Raw genomic sequence first — 23,804 nt, 5'->3', positions numbered from 1 at the left:
GCTCCGGTACTAAGTTTGCTTATCACAACGGGTTAATTACAATACAGTACCTAAGTCCCCTATAGCTCCCTGAAACTGCAGATAGACACTGAACACCCGTAACCCTCCTGGGGGAAGTGCATACGTCTTAGGTAGTTAGTATCCAAGGTAGTGTTGTTGTCGGCCTACATCAGGTTGCTACGCTAAGTCAAGTCAAAGTCAGCATGCCTAGCTGCACTTATCAATATCTAGAAGCATATCCTGTAGAATATATAATTATTGATTAGAAGAACTTCTCGGTAGGCCTATATTTAGGTGCTTAATACATGCGAAGATTCCAAGAACAACCCCCTTTGCCCCTGAATTCGTGATTTAAAAATGCATGCATCATCGACTCCATTCTCTTCTAAGAATGATATTGCCCTAAAGCCTAAGAGATAATAACAGCAAAGCAAGACAGGCTCAGTCCACGTAAGTCGTGATAATATGTGGTAGATCTCACTTTTTTGCTTTGCCTTTAGCTCCACCAGCCTTGCCCTTGCGGCCCTTTGCTGGCTTCCCGTCTTCATCTCCGCCCTCGGCTGCAGCAGCTTTCTTGCCGCCTCTCTTCGCAGGCTTAGCCTTCGGCTTTTTGATATACTTGTCTTTCTCAATGTCGCCATCGTCGTCATCATCATTATCGACCTCGACGGCCTCTGCTGCATCTGCGTCTGCATCATCTTCTTCCATTGCCTCCTCGAGATCTGGCTTATCTTTTGAAACTGCCTTCGGAGCTACCACGCCACTGGCCTTCATGAAAGGAATTGGGTGTGACCTCGTGTTGTACCTATAAAGATTAGCCTACGGATATAATGCCGTTGCGCAAGTCTGACTTACAGTCTAGTAAAAGTAGCCTTAGTCTGGGTTTCAATGTTAACACTCTCTTCGTTTTGAGGGCCAACGCCAAGTTCCTTAATAGAGTCGAAATCCTCTCTAGTGAGAAAATAGCTGTCCATTAAGTCGATAACTTCGTCGACAGATGTCTTGCCTTCGTCAGCAAGTCTTTTGATAAGCCGTATCCAGAGCACTGGCAAGTACTCTTGGCGAACCTCGTGATGGTCACCAGAGGACCTGAGTCGCATGTGCGAATGAATTTCACGAAGATATCTACCCAACCTGCCGTATTTGCTGTTGTTGCCAAGCCAGGTTGTGAAGAGATTAGAATTTTGAAGCTGGCCAGCCACAAAGCTAGCTGGTCGAACCGTACTAAAGACCGCATGAGTAGGCATCAGGCTCCAGTGCTGTTGGGGACCGTGAATCATCCGATCCACCAAGTCGCCGTCGCTAATACTTTCTGCTGCCATATCGAACATCTCTAGAGCTTTGAGATTATGCTCGCGCTTGTTCTTATACTGAGACTGGTTTAGAGCAGCCGGCTTGGTTTTCAAATAGTTTTCTTGTATCATCAAGTAGCTGAACTCGTGATCGTTGAAGTAGAGCTCAATCTTGTCGTTAAGGGTCGCTTTGCTTGCGGGGGAGAATAAACCGCCGCCGAGCATTTTCTGACAGATATCCCACGGCTTCAGCACTATCGACTTCTCCCAGGCCTTCGACATATCCTTGCCCTGACTGTAATCTATAGAGGTCTGATCTAGCTTGATCGTGGATAGCATATTAACAATCTGCCTGATATCCCGGTTGCTGCCTTCAATGAGCGCTTCAAGCACCTGCGGCGACAGTTTCAGCCCTTCTCTATGACATATAGTCATCATACGTGAGCGGATCTGGTTGATCGTTGGGCGTTGAAACTTGACGTTGTACGCCACATGGTCGAAGGGCTTCATCTTGGGCAGTCCTCGCTCGTTGCAAATAAGAATCAGAGGCACCTCGGTCTTTTTGCAGAACTTCGCAAGAGCACCCACACCCCCACGGTCGCCAGCGGACATTCCGTCAACTTCGTCCATAATAAGGACAATATTCTTTTTTTCCTGATCTACCTTCTTCCCGTCTCCTGCAAAATAGCCACGCAGGGATGTGTTATTCATAACTTCACTTACTCCAGATTCCACAAGCTTTTTACTACGCGTGTCGCTGGCGTTGCTCTCTATAACGTCGAAGCCTTCAAGCTTAGCAGCTAGATGGGCAGCTGTTGTTTTGCCAATACCTGGGGGGCCGGAAAGGATAATGGCGCGATGGCCGCCGATGCCATCTGCACCAAGCCTCTCAAAGTGATATTTACGTGACTTATGCCAGTTCCTCAAAAAGCTCTGGATACTCTCGACCGCTGCCTTGTTACCACAGATGTGATTTGGCTGGGTTGGAGCATATTTCACGGTCCATAGCTGAGAAACGGGGGCTGGCGCTGCCGGAGAAGGACCAGCGCCTCGCGCGACGGCTGCTTTCCGTGCTTTCTCGGCCTCGACTTTTCGGGCCTTTTCTTCTCGTTCCATCTGGGCGGCATCTTCTTTGATCTTTTCTTCCTCTAGTCTTTTCTTTTCCCGGGCCTTTTCGGCATTTTTTCCATTTCCACCTCCAGCGGGTAGGCGACGAATGAGCTCGAACAAGCCCTCCTCGTTGATCGTCTTGATACCATGCTGGCGGATTTTCGCAAGCTTGCTGGGCCCAGCATCCTCACCCAGTACCACGTAGCTAGTTTTACTACTTGGGGCGCCAGTGATCTTTCCACCGTGTCGCTTTACCAACGATTGAGCTTCCTCGCGAGCAATGGTAGTCAATTGCCCAGTGAAAACAAAGTTTAGGCCGGCAAGACAATCTTCCTCACCCTCAGGTAATTCCGCAATGGGATTCGGTGGGGGACCACTATTTCCCCCTCCTGCTGCCGCCTTTCTCCAGTCGAACTTGGCATCGGGGTCCTTGGCTGGCGGCGTCGGTGGCCTAACCGTAGGGATATCGTCCAATATCGCCTGGATCTCTGCGCTCTCTGGTTCGTCCACCTTCTTGGCTCTCGGCGCCCTGGGCTTCTTCGCTGCCGGCTTCTTACGAGATGGAGGCTCGTCATCGTCATCTTCTTCCTCACTAGGTTCGGACTCGGGTGTCTTCCTCTTCTTCGCTGAATTTGAGGCCACGTTACTCTTCGAAGGTTTTGACGTAGTAGGCTTGCTATCCTCAACTGCTGGCTTGGCACGAGAAGCAATTCTTTTGGGTTTAGGAAGGAACTCCTCTTCGCTATCCTCCTCGACGTAATCGTCGTTCTTTCGCTTATTACGACTCTTGGCATCCGCAGCGAATATGTCGTCACCAGCATCTGCGTCGTCGTCCATGAAAGCATCCTCCTCCTCGTCTAAGTCGTATCGCTTAAGTTTGCTCGCAGGACGCTTCTTTGACGTGGTCTCACTATCCTTGCTCGGGGCTGCAGCGTCCTTTGCTATGGTCTTCTTGTTTCTCGGACTCGACCGGACTTCAACTTTGGGCTTTGGCTGCGACTGCGGCTTTGTATCAGGCTTCACGGCTGGCTGATTCTTCGATTTGCTCGATGCGAAGTATTCACTCGCCGTAGTAGCTGTCCCTTGCACCTTGTCGCTAACGCTGAATTTTAGTTGGATACTAATGTGTGTATATTATAAGAATGGCACTCACGCCGCTTTCTTAGGAGTTGACCTAGTAGTTGGTTTCTTTGTCCTTCAGAGCCGGTCAACTTCAATCAATTTCATCTTGATAGATTAGAATTATTCTGCTTACTCTGCAACTACATCCTCATCCTCATCCTCATCACTATCATCCACGACCTTCCGTCCCTCTAATTATGTATCGTTAGCTTCTAAGTTAACCGCTCAATTTCGAGGGATACGCACTGGTGCGTTTCTTCGGCGGTTCTTCGACCGTCTTCTTTGTAGCTGGCTTCGAAGAGGCCGGGGCACCGCCCTTGGCCCCGAAGAAAGAACGGATATCCGGCATGCTACTCAAGTTCGGAGTATTACCCAGCCCTAGTTCAGGGATCAAGAAGAAGGTCGGTGGTGTTGGTAAAAAGGAGGTAGTATTTTTATAGGAAGAGTGAAAGATGTGCCAAAATGCTTGACGCGAATTATGACGCGCCGACGTTTGGAACTAGTCCCTACAATCTTTAATGGAATTGATTAGCGCGATTCGTGCACGTGCCACTGGTGCCTACTACCATTACATAATTCAAGTACCCCACTAAGATATTTTAAAGGTTCGAATAAGAAGGAGACACCAAGGAACTTCCATCTAATCCATATCAAAAGGCAAAATACAAGAGTCATAATACATTACAATATGGAATTTATCATATCAGATAAACTAGAGAACAACTCCCATTAACTGCAATAATCAAAGAGCCAACTTCAATTCCAAAAGTTTATAAATAAGTACGCACTTAACCCAATCCTAGCTCGACTTCTATATAGCCCAATAGGCTACCTTGATTATTAACTCGAAGAAACGAAATTATGTGCAAAGGATAAATTGATGGGATTTATATTCAACTATAATCAGGTACATAGCTGTCCTATGTAGCCCAAAGAAGAATACTCTCAGTTAAAGTGAAAGTACTCGGGCAATGGTTCAACCTACCTATAAAACGATTAAGATTGTGTATTCGAAAATAAATTTACATACGATACCTCGATGCCAGGATCATAGATGGATATCAAAATAGATATTCCTAAACAGACCTGCAAGTTTTATTCGGGGAATAGACCAGGCAAAAAGACTCATAAGAGGTACCTATCTGAGGAAACTAGGCGAACTATCAGTTTCCATTGACTGACTCCTTGCGAAAACAAAATCCCCTTTCTGAAACCTGACTAGGCAACTACCTAGGTATACGTTCAATGACTGCAACATAATCCAAGGCTCTTTTTAACACGCCTGGACTTTCTTAAAGCTTGCATTGCAGTTCCGGTATATTCTTCGCTTTATTAACACTACATATGACTTCCCATTGATATACGTAACATTTGCACGAATAGTCAGGAGACTAGTTATAGGCACTCAACACATTTTTCTCTTGTTGATATCTTTCTGCGGCAAAGAGATCAACTAAGTTCTCTTGTCCTATTACTTCCATGCCTAAGTACGGTACCTCACATACAAAGAGAAGGCCTTGCATATCTGGACAGTCCTGGACCAAATACCAGAGGTCATCACAGCAATTTCCTGTCTACAAATATGTGTTTCGTCATCGGAGACCGCTCTAAGTCTCATCAGTCCAGCAAAATAGGTAAGATAAATAAGAATTTATCATGTCTAACAACTCACACCTGGGCAATAACACTACCCCTTCTATGAGACAGTCACTATTTTCTCCTCACGTCACCCCTATTCCCTTCTCACCTTTTCCGCATGAGCCACAGCTCTGTTCGTGCGACCCATGTGTCACACTCAGGCTATCTCGACGTATGGATCTAAGATATTCTCACTCAGAAGTCGCCGGGGGCAATGTAGCCGCAAATATCCGACAAGAGCGCCATGAGATCAGAACCTCCAGAAGAAGTAGCACGAGAAGATCGGACTCGGAGTCCCGAACGACATACCAATTGCCACCGCTAGCCGTACCACAGCACCTCCATCCGGGGATGGCTTACCCGGAGATTTACGTCTATCCCGGCAAATCACATCATATCACGTTTCCAGTGGTCAACTACAGCTCAGCCTATCAGGCTCAGAATCGCTCATCCGGGCCAGGGTGCTACCTGGCCATCTCGCCGCAGTGCGCGAAGCCGGCAGACTTCGAGGCAGCGCTAACACCACCGGGTTCCGGGCTTGTTGTCGTAGCGCGGTTATCCAAGACGCAAAGAACGGCACCTCTAGGCGTGTTTCGAGACGCTACAGAGCTTCGCAAAGACTCGATTCAGCTGGAAGTCTGGGACGAAGATGCTATTAAGATCCCCGAGAAGAAGGGTCACGGAGCGGAAGTTGAAACCGACGTTCCCGACGGCGCTGAAGCTGGGACGTCAAAGAAGAAAAAGAAAGCTGCGAATCCAGTACAGACGAAGTAATTAGACCTAAAGCTGGCAGGCTGGTTGGATTGTAAGTTGGGCATCGTGTGATAAACGATTCATGGGCAAGTTGTCAATAAGAGAGTATGGATTAGTAAATAACGACATTTAGCCAACTATCATGCATTAGTATTCTCTTGTGCTATCGTCTAAATTCATTCTGTGTTGATCCAACCTACCTTGTTGTCTTCCTTGGTCCATTTCAGGGGCTAATCGTACTATTTTCTTATAAGCTGTTGCCAAGCCGCTAACCTATAGAATATTTCGTTGCTATCTCTTATCCTCCGGGATCACGCTAGCCGTAGATGCAAAGGCGACCACATACTGTACATATCAATGCAGAGTAAGGATATAATTCCTGCACGTCATGCCGGTAGAAAAGCTATGGAAGGTTTCACGTCTGACAATCGGCATTGATTGCCGAACGGATTCTGCATCTTACGGCCTGTAAGATATACATACATACATAGCCCCCAAATGCTGCGTCATCATATCGGTAATAATCGCTCTGGAGTGCCGCATATCGGGTTAGACGTCTAGTTGCGGGAAGGTATCGTGTTGATTAGATAAAAATGGTATGCATCGCATCGTGCAACGGGATAATAAATTGGTCCGGGGTGTTAACCCGGGCGGTGTAGATTTATGAGACGGGAGTGCCGACTCGCCGACATGGCGTAGGTACCTATCATTGGAAGTATCCATGCCGGGGGTTAAGCCGCGGTTCAAGATTCAGGGGGCGTTCACCACGGGAATAGAATACATGTAGGTTAGCTCATCCGAAGAAAACGAGTCTGGATCGTTCGACAAAGCAGACATGTTTATGCGATAGAAATGTACGGAATATGATGGGCGATGTTCGCTCAACATTGATATGGGTAGGTAGGAAATAAGTTGTGTTGGCCTGTCTTCTTGGATTATATACGACGATATGTGCACTTACAGTTAGGTAGCTAAGCTATGGCGGATCCTTTACAGAAGGCTATATTGGGGAGGTCCCCTCTATATCTTAAGCCTAATTTAGGTAGGTAGTTATGTAGAATCAACTAAACCGCTTGCCCTAATATCTACCTGTAAAAGTTATCTTTTGATCACGTAAACTTGTTCCATTTTTAGTGCCTACCTTAGGTACCTAGGTAGGACTATCCGAGTTGCAGGGGCTTACCTACATGAGGTAGGTACCCACGTAATGGAAGCGATTTAATAGGAGGCTTCAAAAATTAGATATTAATGAATGTACACTACAGTTATCGGATAGGTAATACGATACGGCACGGCTATCCCGTCCTCTTAGTGCCTGATGGTTATCAGCCCACCCATAAAAAAACCTGTTGGACTTGGCCAAAACGACCGAGGTTCACTTGCTCATCTTCTCATTTCCGTCCAACTAGTCTTATGCCAACGGGATTGCCTTGCACACTAATGCATTATAATCGATATGGACCGCCTTTCTTAGCGCACAATACGGATTCCAGCTCATTCAATGGTCGGCACATGGCAGTGTTGCTTAGAAACATGACAGGGAAGTCGAGTGGATAACCTATGAAGTCGAGACTTGAAGATGTGTATTGCGACCTTTCCGTTTCGTCACGGCCCAAGTGGATCGACAAAATAGGAAACATGCCTCGGTTCATTCAGCATGTTCTCGAGAGAGAAAAAATGAGGAGGAAACAAAAAACACTCATTACTAAGTGGTACATATCATAGCAGCGCAATAAATCGGATAAGTAAGCATATGTATTTCTGTTCACGTTAAACAAAGCGCATAAGTTGTTTGTTAACCCGTTTGCTCGTATTTCCTTCGCCCGCTTGTTTGCGTCACTCAATCGGCCTGCACAATTCGCAACCCTGACGACTGAATACCTCCTCCTACCCAGGTAGCCACAAGTTACCGACGGCGATTCGGGGTTTACCAAAGCCTACCGGAGGCTGAGCTCTATAGTACACGAATACATATAACATTTCTATAACCTCCTTATACATATAAAGTCTCTAGGGTTCCTATCCTAGAGACGATTTACTTTGGACAGTATGAACATCGAGTGGCCTTCAATCCTAACTCTTCGACAAAGCAACAGTGATCCTAGCAACAGTGAAAGTGATACAATGTCAGAAATAACGCCTATCCCAGAGCCACCAAGTCTACCTTTCCTAGGCCACGTTACCGAGATTGATCGAGAGCTTCCCTTACGTTCATTTATTTCGCTTGCTGATAAGTATGGTGAGTATCATCGGAACGAGTTCCTGTTTTTCGTCGGATTTTCAAACTAATGTCTTCATACAGGTGAGATATACCGACTTCGCCTTCCTGGAAGGTCGCTCGTAGTTTCTTCAAGCCACCGTCTCGTGGATGAGCTTTGCGATGAGAAGCGTTTTGTTAAAATTCCCAAATCTGCTCTTAATGAAATTCGAAATGGTGTTCATGACGGTTTATTCACAGTGAGTTAGCTTACAGTCAACAATGGTGACACGAGATGTTGATCAAGACCATAGGCCCGGCCAGAAGAGCCTAATTGGGGTATCGCTCATCGAGGTTCGTCTACCAGAACCCCAGGAAGCTTCAGTTATGCTCACATTAGATAGTTTTGATGCCTGCATTTGGCCCCTTATCGATTCGGGGCATGTTTGACGAGATGCACGAGATTGCGACTCAGCTTTCTATGAAATGGGCTCGATATGGACCTTCAAACCCGATCGACGTTACTGAAGACTTCACTCGTCTTGCGCTTGACACGCTCGCTCTTTGCTCGATGGGCTATCGCTTCAACAGCTACTATACCTCAGAGCTTCATCCGTTCGTTGCAGCCATGGGTGATTTCCTCACCGAGTCCGGCAACAGGCCGAACAGAACGATGCCCACCTGGTTTTACCGAAATGAAGACGCCAAGTACTGGGAGGATATCGAAGTCTTACGAAAGACGTCCGACGAAGTTCTCCAAGAGCGTAAACGCAACCCGTCCAACCGGAAGGATCTTCTCGGTGCCATGCTTAACGGCGTGGACCCTAAAACTGGACAGCACATGACTGATACAAGTATCACCGACAATTTGATTACATTCCTCATCGCCGGTCACGAAACGACCTCGGGATTGCTTTCGTTTGTGTTCTTTGAACTCCTGAAACACCCCGAGGCTTACCGAAAGGCCCAACAAGAGGTCGACACTGTTATCGGGAAAGGTCCCATCACAGTCGAGCACATGTCTAAGCTCCCGTACATTTCAGCTGTAAGTCAAGAATCCAAAATCCCTATCTCGCCTCACATGCGCATCAGTCAGCACGGAGAAAAGATTATACTAACACACATTTAGGTGATGCGTGAAACGCTAAGATTATGTTCTCCCATTCCCCAGATCGGTGTCACACCCAGGGAGGATACTCTCCTCGCCGGAAAATACCCGGTAAAGAAGGACGAGATGACTGTTCTCATGGTAAAGAAGATGCACTTGGACCCGGCTGTGTACGGCGAGGATGCCGAGGAGTTTAAGCCGGAGCGCATGCTGGACGAACCGTTCAACAAGCTTCCCAAAAACGCGTGGAAGCCTTTTGGCAATGGCCTTCGAGCCGTAAGTGATGATGCGGTATGAATATTAGTACATTACTAACACTCTATTAGTGTATCGGTCGTCCGTTTGCCTGGCAGGAGGCCACTTTGGCCATAGCCATGCTTCTGCAAAACTTCAACTTCGTCCTTGATGACCCGTCTTATACCCTGGCCATTAAGCAAACTTTGACTATCAAGCCGAAGGGTTTCCGCATGAGGGCAACCCTCCGCGACGGAATGACTCCGGGCCGACTGGAGCATCGCCTGGCTGGAACACCCGAATCACCAGCGGACGGCCTGAACGGACTCTCATTAAACAACTCTTTGACGTCTGCTGCTGACGGTAGCGGAAAGCCTATCACAGTCCTGTATGGAAGCAACAGCGGCACTTGCGAGGCCCTTGCTCAAAGAGTAGCTAGCGACGCATCGCGCCAGGGATACAAGGTTTCCAAGCTTGATATCTTGGATACCGCGAATGGAAACCTACCTAAGGGGCAACCGATCGTCATAGTCACCGCTTCATACGAGGGAGCACCACCGGATAACGCTGCTCATTTCGTGTCTTGGCTAGAGAGTATCAAAGACAAGACCGTATTTGAAGGTGTGCAATACACCGTCTTCGGCGTCGGCCACCACGACTGGGCTCAGACCTTCCACAGGATACCGAAGTTGGTAGATAGCAAGCTTGAAGAAGGTGGCGCTACTCGCATCGCAAATTTGGGACTCACCGACGTTGGAAACGGTGACGCTTTCGCAGACTTTGAAGCGTGGGAGGATGAGGTGCTTTGGTCATCGCTTAACAAGCAATACGGTACGTCTGAGGTTGAGACGGACCTATCGCCGGCTTCCGGCCTGAAAGTATCGGTGACGAGCCCACGTACATCCACCCTCCGACAGGACGTCATGGAAGGCTTGGTAGTCGACACTCGCACGTTGACAGCCGATGGAGAACCCGTCAAGAAGCACATCGAAATCGTGCTCCCAAGCGACGAAACATACCGAGCTGGTGACTACCTGGCGGTCCTGCCCATCAACCCTAAGCAGATCGTCGAGCGGGCCATGCGTAAGTTCCATCTCCCATGGGATGCGCATATTACCATCGACAGCGACGGAATGACCTCCCTCCCAACCAACGCATCACTACCCGCCCACGACATCTTCGGCGCTTACGTGGAACTATCCCAACCGGCAACAAAGAGGGTAAGCTAAAAGACTACATATCTCAATCTTGTATCGTCAGGAGCCCAGCTAACAACATCGTAGAATATAAGCACTCTAGCTGAAGCCGCAAAAGACGAAGCTGAGAAAGAAGCCCTGAAGAATCTTGCAAAGGACTCCGAAGAGGCGTTCAACAAGCGTATCTCAGTACTAGACCTACTTGAGAAGTACACGTCCGTTGACTTACCGCTGGGCGCCTTTCTCGCCATGCTTCCTCCTATGCGTGTGCGACAATAGTACGTGGTCTAATCCCTTCGCAACCTAATAGTGGAATGTTGAATGTTGAATACAATGCTAACTTCAATTAGCTCCATTTCCTCTTCACCTCTATGGAACCCGTCTAACGTAACCCTGACCTTCTCGGTCCTCGAAGCTCCGTCCAAGTCCGGACAGGGTACATATGTCGGCGTAGCATCCTCGTACCTAGCATCTCTCGCACCAGGCGACAAGCTACATATCGCCGTCCGCCCATCTCACGCAGCATTCCACCTGCCGCAAGATGTCGAGAACACACCCGTCATTTGCGTGGGAGCAGGCACAGGCCTAGCTCCCTTCAGGGGCTTCATCCAAGAGCGCGCAGCTATGATCGCCGCCGGCCGCAAAGTCGCACCCGCTCTCCTATTCACCGGGTCCCGCGAGCCAGGCCGTGACGATCTCTACGCCGACGAGTTAGCAGAGTGGGAGAGTGCAGGAGCCGTGACGGTGCACCGAGCATTTAGCCGCAAACCAGAGGCGGCGGGCGGAAACCGATACGTGCAAGACGCGCTGCGAGCATCTGAAGACGACGTCCTGAAACTCTGGCGCGACGGTGCTAAGCTGTATATCTGCGGATCCCGTGCTGTTGGCGACGGTGTTAAGGGAGCCATTGTTGAGCTCATCAAGAAGGGCGCGCAGGAGACCCACAGCAAGGATGTGACGGACGAGCAGGCGGCTCGGTGGTGGGAAGGCATGCGGAATACCCGGTATGCTACGGACGTTTTCGACTAAGCATGCTTGCACATTGTTGTTGTTGTAGATATTGTTTGATACCTTGGCGGAGGAGGATTATTGTATTTTGACTAGATTCCATACATACCTCAGATAGACTGAGTATTTGCACATGTGGCGGTTAGATGAGGATTAGAAAGGGGGTAATTAGGGTGGTATTCTGTGATCTCCTCAGTGGAGAGTTGACTACAAATTGATATTGGTATTATATTCGAAAGATCTATAATTATAAGGTGACTTTAATGTTTGATTTCTGTGATCATATCACTCATTGTATGTAGTCGAGGCTCTCCGTGGTGTGTGAGCATGCGGTGACCAATTGCAACCCATCCTACGATGATTCTAGAACACTTACTATTTTGGACAGGTTCGGCGGGACGGCTTGGCACTATATTTATCTACGGTTATGGTGTCGCATTTGGAGCGTAGGTAGCAAGATAGGCCGATAAATATCGGACGAGTACGCCTAATGGAGAAGTTGGTTCTTAGATGTGTTACGATGACGCAGTCTCTCCAGGCATCGATGTTACTTATCGCATGTTTAATGACAATGATCTTGTAATACAGCATGATAATTGTTGAACGTATAAGGTAGGTATGTAGCAATCATTGTTTGCGGTCATCTATATAATAGTTGCTGAGGCCCTACATTCTCTAAGCCAACGTTAGTTAATGTCCTCTCAGAAATAAAAATCAAGCTTTTATCGTAGTGTCCGTCAAGCCCTCATACTTATCCTAGTATCGTCTATGGGTATTACACAATTAAACCAAAGTCGATTAATTATATCGCTGATTCTCTTCACTGTACCAATCTTCTTATTCCGGAACGCCGGTAAATTTAACGATTCCGATCCAGTCATCGTGAACATGTCAGACACGGGCGACGTCATCTCGAAACTGAAAGTGTCAGTCCGCCAAGTCAGCAGCGCATCGTCCTCCCCGCCGAAGCTAGCGGTCGCTGTCACCAATACGCACTCTAGCGCCGTGACGATCCTGACCTGGAACTCCCCTCTGGATCCGTTAGCGTTGCAGTTAGGCCTCGTGTCTTTTGTACACGCCGATAGCGACAGCCCCATTCAGATTCCGACAATCCAGGTCAGGCGTAAAATGCCGCCGGGGCCGGACGCCCTAGTCGAGATCGGGGCGGGCCAGATCAAAGAGCAGGTCCTAGAGCTCAAGGATCCTGTAGTGCCACTGGAGGAGCTACGTGGCAAGGTGAGGGTCGCTTGTGCAGGAGAGTGGATGGGTGTCTGGCTGTCAGAGGCCGACGCCGTTACTAAGGCTTCCCTGGAGAAAGCTGGCGCCAGTGACGACACATTTCGGGGGCCGTTCCAAAGTGAGGCAGTCGATATGGAGATATAAGTGACCCTAGGTTAGCTTAGTTGGGAAGGTATTCTGTATAGGCGTCGACGCCTGATCGTATAAGAGCATGGTTATCGTCTAAAGTCTTCGCGAAGATGGTGGGGTGGGAGAAAGTTATTTTAATAAATAAATTGAAGCTATTCGATATCGACCAGACGCTTTAAGCGTGAACATGTTCATTCCTCTAATCTCTAAAACATACCGGATGAAGGGAATGTGTCCATGATGAACACTTGGATAGATAGATACCTAAAGAGATGATGGGCTGGTATGGGATTTATCTAAAGCTGCAAGGTGAGGTATCATCTGAAGAGTTGTAGTATAATTAAATGTGCGCAAAGGTTGGGTATTAAATACATGTACACTAGAGCCTGACGTAGCTACAATTTACCTAGCTCGTTATTTATACAGTCATTCAAGAAGTATGAAGCTATACTAAATTAGGCTTAACTTGGCCGTTAAGGTACTGGGGTAAGACCGTGTCGTTAGGCTGAGGTCCCATATAAGCGGGGTTACTTACAGATCTGAGCCCCACCATCCTACCATCCCACCATCTGGACTGCCTGGTACCCCTCAGCAGCGGGGTTCCCCTGAAGGTCCCCCCAAATCGTTGAATCTGGCTGCGACTGCAAGTCTTCTTAGGGCATCCAGGTCCCTAACCTGGATTTCAGCCTCATCTATTTCGGCCTGTGGTAGCGACATAATGCATATGACACATGTGCAGCATTATAATTATGAATGCTGCTGCTGCTGCACGTCTACCTGTAACATCGAACTAAGGCAATACAACGCGCAACCAAGGTACGTAGGTACTTGGCAATTAACTTCTTTTATTCCGTCTAAGCTTATCAACTCTTGACCTTCTTCTTTTCCACCTTCATTTCCAACCTCCCGGATCATCTTTTGTTTGTCTACGCCACTTCCCCCCCCTACGCGTCTACAATCGTGATTCTGCGGATTATCTTTTCGAGTACGACATGAGCCCTTGAGGTGTCTAACGCCTCGTCATCCACCCCTCGTTTATTGGCTGGGATATGAACCATCTAGATTATCTGGATCTCTTTCTTACTTTGCCAACGTTGATTTCCTCTCCTGTAATACCCGAACCGGGTCCGTCAATTTAGAGCGGCCTCATTAAACTAGGGACAATATCATTTCGGGACGTCGCCTTTACTACCGTCGCTCTTAATCAAATCCTCTTCTTAGCCGATAATCACCCACCCGACGCCAGTCCAAACCCATCAATTCCATCTTAATCACCCTCGTTCAACAATATGTCGTCTTCATCATCCCCCGTCCGCCTGGCTATGCCGGTTGATCTGCAGCGTTTTACTTGTTTTGCCAAATTCCCGTTTGACATCCGCCATCAGATTTGGGAAGAGATTATCTATACTCCCGGTATCCATTTTCTAAAGTTCGAGGAGAATGACGATGCCCCAGAGCCTAACGATTTTAACTCTCTGGGTCCCCAGTACGCACATAAGATGGGAGGGGATGTCAAGAAGTCCAAATTCACTAGCACTCTCAAACCCGTATTCCCCTTCCCAGCAGCCGACAAGTCGTACTATCTTACCATGAACAAGACTTTCACCCAGCTATCACTGGCTTGCAACGAGGCGAGGAAGCTAGTTGAAAACCTAATCGAACGTCAAGGCAACCTAACTCTCGACAGCGGCCGTCTTGTCCACTTGGCGGGATCTTCAGATATTGTGTGCTTCGACTATCCTGGTGCCACCTGGTCTCGCTCTTTAGGCCTCTGGGCTGAGCGTTTAGATCAAAATCAACTAGCTAAAATTCGCCGCGTGGCTATCCGTTATAGCACGAAGTGGGATGACGAATGCCGTGTTTGTCGTACTTGTGGTATCATACACACCTATCACCGCGATCACGGCAATATGCGTCCGCGACATGCATACGAGTTCGCTGCCATGTTCAAGAATCTCGAGTCTTTCTACTTCATGGACTGCCTAGCGGTTCGAAAGCAGCGCGACAAGTCTAAGCCGACTTCGTGCATCTTCGCAAAGCGAGGTACGTAAATCGCAAGTCACAATTACTCTCTGCTCGCAACTGACAACAGAATAAGCATATGGGGACAAGGGCGAGAGCTTTGCTAGCGGGGAGGGAGGACGCACATACTACGAAGTTGACCCTCAACTCTGCAAGGTTAACACTCACGTCTTCCGCACCCTCTCGTGGGTTCGCGAGAACTACATCACCTACTGTCAGAAGTATTCTAAAGGCTCGGTGGACCCGGAGAAGGTCAAATTCAAGGTCTTGACCTGCGAATGGGACACCGACGAGCTAGTCCCTGCGAAGCAGCAAGAGCCAATCTCGGGTCGAGTCGCCTCGGCCTATAAACGTCAGAAGACGCGAGGTTTCAGCCTTACGGATAGCTTCAGGAAGATGAGCATCGGTGACACACCCACCCCTGGCGCCAAGTTGTACAGCGGCCTTCCTGTAGTCTTCGGCGACGGTGGCAAGTCGAAGTTTGAGTTCACTATGGAGATACCCTTTCCGACGCTACACGCGTAGCACATTTGGTACTGCTTATATCCTTATTTCTTCTCGGACGGATCCTAGGCAATAAAACATTCACAGCATGGCGTACCGGATCCTAAAGAATACCTTTATTTTCTTTGTTCGTTCCTCTTCATTTCCAGGTGTTGATACCCAATCGTTGCAGGCGTTATCGGTCACAACCAGGGTCTCCGGAAGCGATAGTTCTTCTCACAAAATATGTTACGAATCATAAAAACGGCACGGAATAATCAGTCTACAGATTTCGGTAGCTTCGATCCCCTGAGCTCTCGCATCGCAAAGAGTGGCCAAGTCTTTAGTGCTTGCTTCTTTTTTGTGCTAGGTAGACAGATACCCTATAATACAAACTTTCGGGTCATGATAGGATCTGTGATATGCTCTTGCAAAGATCAAGTACACGTTGTTGGTAGTTAATTGATAATACCCCTATATTGTTATGCTTAGTACTTACACACTACTATCCTATTTCAATACACATGCGTTTGCGTCGTTAGAATCCAAGTATGCTGGAGAATACATAGTGAGAGTAAGATGTTGCGTATATTACTAGCTTATATCCAAGATAATTATAATAAGGGGGTAGTTATGTCTATCTTATATGTAATTCTTACAAGATAGCACATATCGTATGATATATCGTTTATAGGGGAACTGGTGAGAGGATAGAAATTCAGAAAATCCGTAGGTCGTGTATCGATTATTTAGTTCATAATAATTATACCTATCACTTCGTATTTCTGTAGTGCAGTATCCCAGTTAGTTATACGTGAGGTACGGATAATACTTTGAATAGGTGTGTGGTGAATACTAAAACGTGTACGGCCTATCGAGATACTTGGACGATTTATATCCGGCAAAGGATATACGCCGCGTTTAAGCCTCCGGGGTGCTGGTAGTTTTCGCTAGCACGTGGTAATCGATTGAATTTCCTGGGAAAGAGCTTGAGTCCATACGCATTGGTCTTCGTAAACTTCTCTGTAAATTGCTGCTTATAAGACATATTCATCATGTTCATTTTGTACAGAAAGCTGCTCTCCCTAATGTAGCTGACACACCATAGAGGCATATCTTTTACTATTTTACAACACGTAAGAGCCTAAATTCCCGACTCCTGTACCGAATGCAGCCTGGCTTTCTCAACCATATCCTTCAACCCCCGGACCCGTTCGTTCCCCCCCTCGCTAGTCTGTCCACCAAGCTCTTTCTGGAGCATATCGAAATGGCGGGCATGGGATATCAAACCCGAAGCCCCCTGTTGCCTCTGCTCCGGCAATATGCCTAGTCCCCGGTCGATGTTGTCGAGAAAATATAGCACCGCTTGGCAATAGAACATGCTCGTTAGACGCCCGCTGAACATGTAGAAGGCGCCCAACTGGACGCCCTTGCTGGGATCGGAGAGGGTAAGGGGGTATCGGTCGATGCCGATGGCCCGCCGGTGTGCGTGGAAGAACATGACTTCCCAGAGGTTGATCATTTGTACGTAGCAGCTTACGAGTACGCAGACGAACGGAGATGACAATAACACATCTTGCTCGGCCAGTGTATCTCCAAATATGGTTTGGCAACTACCCTCCCGACCGAGAGGCCCTAATAAGGGCTCTTCAACGTAAGGCGAAGAAGAATCGGTTGCCATCCCATCGTCAGCAACGACATGTCCACGTTGGTGTAACGGCTTAGGCTCGTGCTTAACAACCCAGATGAGATTCGTAATAGCCTGCTGGAATCTCTGCGCCATAATAAGCAGCTTCTCAGCAAGCGACACTCCATCACCGACCGGCGGAGGCGGATGGTCGCAGAACGTGACGAAGTTTACCCTCCCGCTTTCGTCTAATTCTTGGAGGGCTCGCCAGTGAGCATGCAGGTCGATGTTAAGCTGGGAGAGCTCTTTGAGGCATTCGTGCCGATCTAGCTTCGCCGTAAAGAGGCTGTGTACCTCTAGGGGGTCCCTGGTCGCGGAACATCCGGAGTTAAAGCGGATGGTCTCATCCCATTCAGGGGTTCTGTGCTCGGAAAGCGGTAGCATTGGATTTAAGTCGAAGTCGTTTACATCGCTATGCGGTAGCGATGGCGTCTCGTTGAATAAACTGTTGGCTTGGGGAAGGTTATCAAGTCCTGGTAGTAGATTATCTGGACTCTGGCCTGCCGGTATGCTACTCCGGGCTCCTGGGGTATTATGACTTTCGCATCTCAATAGTCGAACAGGAGATACACTCGATTCGGCTGCTGAGCGGCTTATTGTAGTTTGTGATGAGACCACTTTTCGCGGGCGTCCTGGTGGCTTGGCCGGCGCGACTGAACAGCATAGATCAAGCCGTAAGCAACGTGTGCATTTCTCCTGGTTCTCATCGCGCAAACACCTCAGCTTCGAGTGTCGGCACCTAGTAGATTAAATGTGAGTTTATATGAGATATGGTCATATTTCGGAAATTATAGGGATATACCGGTCACAGGCGGTACGCCGTAGGCTCGATCTGGGATGGGGGGTTGTCGCCATCTCATGATATTTTATAGGGTCTTGCAATTGAGGATCTCGAAGGGAACTGCGCGAAACTTATTGATTCCATTGAATGCTTAACAATAGAGTTACAGTTACGGCTTGGTTATAAGTTAATTGGAAATCAAACGAGAATGTTACATAATCTGATCTCATTACCGCGGACTCGACAATTCGAATCCCATTCCGCACGGACGTCTCCTTTCTGTTCTAATAGGTAGCCGGTACGAATAACATCACGAAGGTATATAGAACCCTTATTAGCCCTAAGATTTATGTATGCTTATGCAGTATTAGCTGTGGCATACCCCTAGGCTTCTAATTTTTCCCGTCCATTAAATAAGAGGAATATAAAAATTTCATAAAATTAACTATCTCGGTATTCAATCCAAATTGATTATTATTCAGTGGTCTCTCGCTCTTCGAGACCAAACTCAGTCTTCAACTCTGTTCTCAACTTGATTTCCTTTTCAAAGATAACCGAGAGAAAGACAAACCCTGAGAGCGGCACTCCAATCAGGAACACCTTCTGAAGGGACAGCGTGAAGACAGTCCTGATTTGCTGCCTCACAGGTTCCTCGAACGATTCCACGGATGCCTTTGTCGCGCTTGCATACGAGTTACCCGACATCAACAGCGCTCTGGCTCTAGGGTCTTCGACCATTGGCGCGTACGATGCGGTAAAGCTGTTGAAGATGGCCGCCGCGATTGCCACGCCCCATACATTACCGAAGCTTCGGATAAAATTCCAGCTTGCCGTAGCAGCCGCCTGGTCCGCTTCTTTGAGCGAGGCTTGAAAAGCAGGGAGTAACGTATTCGTGAGCATGCTAGTCCCCAGTGCCGTTACTATGTTGATCCAGATCCAAGCCGCCGTGCTAGTGTTTTGGTCCATGATGCTGAGGAGGCCGATCCCAAGGGTGAACATAGCAGAGCCGATAATATGAATAATCTTATATCTACCCCATCTAGACAGCATCAGTAGTGCAATAGCAGCCCCTGGTATCCCCACGAGACTGTATACTAGCAATTCCACGCCAGACTGCGACGGCGAGGATAATCGAACGCCTTGGAAGTAGAGCGGAATGAAAAAGAACTGCCAGTAATTCTCAGCCGAGTTCAAAAAGGAGATAACATATACGATGACAGCAGTACGGTTGCTAAATAACCGAAGAGGCATGACTGGCTCGGCTACGAAGGGCAAGCCTTCAAAAACCACGAACAGCACAAGGCCGCCAACCCCAACCATCAGGGATACCAGGATGTGCCATGACTTCCAAGGATATAACACGTCCGCCCAGGTCAGAGCGATCAGAATAGACACCGTAGATGCAATTAGGATTCCGTTGCCGATATAGTCGATTTGCCGCATCTTCTCGTAGGCTGTCGTAGACCTATCCCATTTGACGCGGAGGAATAAAAATAGGAGTATGAATGCCAAACCGCCAATAGGCAAGTTTATATAAAACACCCATCTCCACGATGTGTTTTCGACGATAACACCGCCTAGGAATGGCCCTAGAGTCGTCCCGATGCCGTATATGGCTATGATTATTGCGATGAAATTGCCGCGCTGCCTTAATGGGACGAGATCTGATACGATGACATCGATGATCATGTTAATAGCTAATTAGCACCAGTTAGATTCACATGCATCCATCGGCAAGCGAATTAGCTTGAACGTACCGCCTGAGCCCATGCCCTGGATTGCTCTTCCGGATATTAACATAGCTGAGTTTCTCGCACCACCGCATATTCCGCTGCCTATGATATAGACAGCGACAATAGACAGAGCTAAGTGACGTCGCCCGAAGAGGTTGGATAATTGCCCACATAGAGGCTGGGTAGCCGCGCTTGTCCCGTCACTTCGGTTAGTTACTCGGAGTCAGATCGGCTCGTCTTGAGATCTTCTTACCTAGTTAAGAAGAAGACATTGCTAATCCACACGTAATCCTGGCCTATATTAAGCTTCTCGACGATCGTAGGTAGGGCAGTGACGACGACAGTATTCTCAGCAGCAGAGAGCAAAGAGACCGTACAGAGCGCGATAATGATGGCCCAGAACCGAAAGCCTCTTTGCGGCTTCTCATCAAAGGCGTCGGTGTCGTTGGGATTCCGCACACCAGCGCCGCTATTTAAGATATCTGGAGAGGGTGTCTCTCGATTCAAGTCGGCCGATGCGACCGGGTCGGTTTGCATTCTGATTTAGGGGGCTTCCAACCGTCCCGCTGTCGGTGATATCCATCTCTGCGACTACAGCGGATAGTTGCCACGATGTCTTTTAAAGAATGAGATACGGAGGGATGTTCAGAGGAAGAAAATATTCAGCGCTTCTGAATCGGAAGGTTTGGATACTCATCGGAGCGGTCGAGGCTCCGTTCGGAAGGTTTCGTAAATGATGGCCGGTCGTATCGGAAGGTTTTCTATGTCAGATCACCGCATCCCGGACAAGTTGGTCGGCCGTATTAGGGGTAGCCAGCCAATAAGAAATGTGAAGCATAGTTATTTCACGCCTTGATAATCTCTAAGTCGGAATCTTTCCATCGGTTAGGGGTTGGTCTTATCGATGTCATACTGGGACATACGACAATCCTTCCGAGCATACTTATTACATTGGATATACTCAAACGCTCTTATATCGCTCACGTCTTTGCGATAGAGAACTGTTTATTCTGTAGAGTTATGTGCACATAATACTCTACCGCATCACGATATGACATTTGGATATTACATAAGAGGTAAATAAGTTGGATAGTTCGTGCGCAAGCATCGAATGATACTCGCTCTACACGTTTGTCATATCCGTTACTCTATATGAATAATCGGTACTCGACAAGAATAACTTGAACTGTACTCATGGCAGTCAAAACGAACTACCGATGAGAGACCCCTTTCTCAGGATTTATAAAAGCTTACCGCTGTGACATCCTTTGAGCATGATCGCATGAGCTTGGGGTAGAATTATATTTGAGGCTCGAGCTCATTTCATAGAGGCCGAATATAGGTGCATACGGTGCATACGCTAGATTCGGGGTCACGATGTTCCATACAGATGAGCATTCTCTCCACTTAGCCGGTGATATTTGCCGACGGCATTGCCGTATATTTTAGGTTCGCCTTCTGAGGCTCTGCCGATGTGGTGTCCTGTCGCTATGTATGCACGCATACTTGGCAAACTTCGAGAATGTTTCGTCGCTTGTCTTAACAACCGGTTGTTGCTAATTCATTAATTGTGTCATGAACTGAGATTGTGATTGAAGAAGAATTGAAGAATTTAGACTCGGGATTAAATTTAAATTCCAGAGATAAGTGCGAATACCGAAATACCTAAGTTTTCGATTACTGCATAAGCTATCTTGTAAGTATGAATAATTCCATTATGGAGGGTCTTGAGGTGATATTATTCTTATTATTGCATACGCGAGCTAACAGACAACATCTCCTATTAGACGCCATGGCCAATCCCGGAATGCTCTACGTTACTATGCAGCCCAAGCCAGGGCTGCCGATACACCAGTTTCATGAATGGTACAACAATGAGCATGGCCCGACGAGGCTCAGACTACCCCAGATCTTCTCGAACGGCCTCCGTTATCGGGCGGCAGACGGAAAGGAGCCTGAGTTTCTAGCCGTCTACGACGTCGTGTCTATGCCGCTCTTGGAGACGGATACTTACACGTCTCTACGCGCAAATAGATCGCCTAGAGAAGCTGAAACTATTGGCCAGGTAGATGTGAAGAGGTACTTCTGGGATCTCGTCTCTGCAACCGAGTCTCCGCTCTTCATCCCAATCGAGCAGCTAACAGATGACGAGGCCGAGGGCATACTCCTACTCTCATTGGAGTTCAAGCTTAGCGGCACGGCAGATGCTGAGATAGAAACTAGTATGTGGCTTAAGGAGCACGTATCTTTGATATCAAAGTTAGCCGGCTGGCTACGATCGCGGGTGCTCAGGACGTCTAGCTTAGAGTCTGGCTCGCCAATCTCCTTCATTGCGCTACATGAGTTCTCCAAGGCGGAGCTCGCAACAGCAACTCGTCTGCTTACGTCATCCCCTCTCGGGTGGAATAAGACTCAAGAAAAGTATGCAAAAGTGAACTCTCAACGGCTGTATGAGCTCTTCTACGTCTTCGGGCCGGCGTCGCGTGACCTATACAATTTATCGCGTCTCGAGCCCTCGACGCCCGACTTCACATCCCCAGACCATAGGACTATCACTTCAGCTGCCACTTCAACAATCCTCTCGTACGTGACGACTCCCGATGGTCTCGGGATCCCTTACATGCTCGAAGGCAACCCGGACCCCAAGGCACCGGTCATTGCTTTCTGCAACTCGCTGCTTACCTCACTTCACATGTGGGATCCTTTCGTCAAGATCCTGAAAGCGCAGAGACCACAGTATCGCATTCTACGCTATGACTTTCGCGGCCGGCACAACATACCCCCCCCCCCTGTCCCCGCAACCTTAGACATGCTGGCAGACGATCTAAGTAGTGTCCTAACTGCGTTGCGAATCCCCAAGCTGGACACCTTGATTGGCGTATCTATGGGCGGGGCCACGACGTTGCGGTTCGCGCTCAAGTATCCAGATAAGTTGGGGCGGTTCATCGCGTGCGATTTCAACGTAGCGTCTAGCCCCGCGAACACGGACGCGTGGAAGCAACGTATCGCTATCGCCGAGGCGCCTCTCGAGGATGGTGCTCCCGGCATCCAAAAACTGGCAAAGCAGACCGTTGAGCGCTGGTTCCACCCCGCTACGATGGAGAAGCAAGAAACCGTGCGCTGGGTAGAGGATATGGTTGCCAAGAACGATCTCGAGGGCTTTAGGTACGGGTGTCAGGCGCTCTGGGACTACGATATGAAAGCCCAGATGAAAGAGTGCCAGGTCCGGGCACTGCTAGTCGTTGGGGAGGGCGACGGAAAGGGGGCGCTGGTCAAAGCTATGGACGGCTTCAAGGGCCTTCTCGGAAATAATGGTGCTGAGCTGGCCGTCGTACCGGAGGCGGGCCATCTTCCCATGTGTGAGAATCCAGAAGCTTTTTGGAAGGCTGTGGAGGGGTTCTTGTGAGGATCTAGACTACTCTATAGCTATTTTGGTAATTGGTTTGTAACACAACGCCAAGCTAGCTTTCTGACTTGAGGGTATAGCTCCACGTCTGTCTAGTGGACTGTCAGCTGTTGCGGCAGCTATGAATAGCTCTTAATCTAAATAGACCTATTGGACCTATGATATCGAAAGATATTCCTTATCATGGGATGAGCTGACCGTACGTATCTACATAAAAGGGGCGTCAGTATCTAAGTGACTAATTGGTGCCACGAAAGATGGTGTAAAAATAGCAACTCCTAAGAGCTATCTTGGAATAGAATACGTCTTTCTCTGTAGGTGCTCTTGTTTGCATCTCTAGACTAGTCCTCGCTTCTAGATATCTATACAAAATTCTACTGGCTAATGTTTGACGCATACTTGAGATAATATCACAATACTGAAGTTCATATCTTCTAATTGTAAGTGTAAATATAGAGGATCAGATAGCCGAGAACGGGACATATACCACATATAAGATATAGAGCAAGTTATTTGACCAAAGTGAACATATAAGTCCACGAATAGCATATTCTATTGTACTCGCTTAGTTAGTAGTTATAGCTATGAAAGCCCGTACATATCTCGCAGGATTTAGAATATTATAGCTCAAGACTATAGCAAGATGTGAAATCTGCACATCGTCTT

The 23,804-nt window shown here is 48.0% G+C and overlaps 8 protein-coding genes across 8 annotated transcripts; 5 read left to right on the top strand and 3 right to left on the bottom strand.

The window, feature by feature from the left end:
* Positions 1-241: 241 nt before the first annotated feature.
* F4817DRAFT_321952 (DNA replication factor C, large subunit) lies at positions 242-4,010 on the bottom strand. Its single transcript, XM_049301340.1, has 5 exons — positions 3,771-4,010; positions 3,658-3,715; positions 3,556-3,597; positions 856-3,498; positions 242-805 (listed from the first exon to the last, which is right to left on the bottom strand). Exons 1-5 carry the CDS (start codon positions 3,871-3,873, stop codon positions 478-480), a joined length of 3,174 nt encoding a protein of 1,057 aa, XP_049163794.1. The 5' UTR covers positions 3,874-4,010; the 3' UTR covers positions 242-477.
* Positions 4,011-5,180: 1,170 nt separating this feature from the next.
* F4817DRAFT_310936 (uncharacterized protein) lies at positions 5,181-5,936 on the top strand (the record flags this gene model as incomplete). The annotated part of the gene is made up of 1 exon (XM_049299926.1): positions 5,181-5,936. One exon carries the CDS (start codon positions 5,181-5,183, stop codon positions 5,934-5,936), a length of 756 nt encoding a protein of 251 aa, XP_049163793.1.
* Positions 5,937-7,263: 1,327 nt separating this feature from the next.
* On the top strand, positions 7,264-11,950 carry F4817DRAFT_321946 (cytochrome P450). The gene is made up of 8 exons (XM_049301339.1): positions 7,264-8,154; positions 8,218-8,372; positions 8,427-8,466; positions 8,517-9,157; positions 9,242-9,496; positions 9,547-10,674; positions 10,738-10,928; positions 11,001-11,950. The coding sequence occupies exons 1-8, from the start codon at positions 7,965-7,967 to the stop codon at positions 11,677-11,679; spliced, it is 3,279 nt and encodes a 1,092-aa protein (XP_049163792.1). The 5' UTR covers positions 7,264-7,964; the 3' UTR covers positions 11,680-11,950.
* Positions 11,951-12,252: 302 nt separating this feature from the next.
* F4817DRAFT_321945 (uncharacterized protein) lies at positions 12,253-13,348 on the top strand. The gene has a single exon (XM_049301338.1). It carries the CDS (start codon positions 12,427-12,429, stop codon positions 13,039-13,041), a length of 615 nt encoding a protein of 204 aa, XP_049163791.1. The 5' UTR covers positions 12,253-12,426; the 3' UTR covers positions 13,042-13,348.
* A 780-nt stretch (positions 13,349-14,128) lies between these two features.
* F4817DRAFT_1969 (uncharacterized protein) lies at positions 14,129-15,675 on the top strand. Its single transcript, XM_049298527.1, has 2 exons — positions 14,129-15,069; positions 15,125-15,675. The coding sequence occupies exons 1-2, from the start codon at positions 14,316-14,318 to the stop codon at positions 15,571-15,573; spliced, it is 1,203 nt and encodes a 400-aa protein (XP_049163790.1). The 5' UTR covers positions 14,129-14,315; the 3' UTR covers positions 15,574-15,675.
* Positions 15,676-16,544: 869 nt separating this feature from the next.
* Positions 16,545-18,219, bottom strand: F4817DRAFT_321943 (uncharacterized protein). The gene is made up of 2 exons (XM_049301337.1): positions 18,021-18,219; positions 16,545-17,957 (listed from the first exon to the last, which is right to left on the bottom strand). Exons 1-2 carry the CDS (start codon positions 18,071-18,073, stop codon positions 16,676-16,678), a joined length of 1,335 nt encoding a protein of 444 aa, XP_049163789.1. The 5' UTR covers positions 18,074-18,219; the 3' UTR covers positions 16,545-16,675.
* Positions 18,220-18,446: 227 nt separating this feature from the next.
* Positions 18,447-20,851, bottom strand: F4817DRAFT_1956 (MFS general substrate transporter). The gene is made up of 3 exons (XM_049298507.1): positions 19,986-20,851; positions 19,757-19,923; positions 18,447-19,696 (listed from the first exon to the last, which is right to left on the bottom strand). Exons 1-3 carry the CDS (start codon positions 20,267-20,269, stop codon positions 18,474-18,476), a joined length of 1,674 nt encoding a protein of 557 aa, XP_049163788.1. The 5' UTR covers positions 20,270-20,851; the 3' UTR covers positions 18,447-18,473.
* A 457-nt stretch (positions 20,852-21,308) lies between these two features.
* F4817DRAFT_321941 (alpha/beta-hydrolase) lies at positions 21,309-23,300 on the top strand. The gene is made up of 2 exons (XM_049301336.1): positions 21,309-21,428; positions 21,520-23,300. The coding sequence occupies exon 2, from the start codon at positions 21,525-21,527 to the stop codon at positions 23,136-23,138; it is 1,614 nt and encodes a 537-aa protein (XP_049163787.1). The 5' UTR covers positions 21,309-21,428; positions 21,520-21,524; the 3' UTR covers positions 23,139-23,300.
* Positions 23,301-23,804: the final 504 nt, after the last annotated feature.

Source organism: Daldinia loculata (genome assembly GCF_022478755.1).
Source record: "Daldinia loculata strain CBS 113971 unplaced genomic scaffold F4817scaffold_1, whole genome shotgun sequence".
Taxonomy (NCBI): domain Eukaryota; kingdom Fungi; phylum Ascomycota; class Sordariomycetes; order Xylariales; family Hypoxylaceae; genus Daldinia; species Daldinia loculata.
Note: the sequence above shows the minus strand (reverse complement) of the source record. Positions and strands in the feature narration are given on the sequence as shown.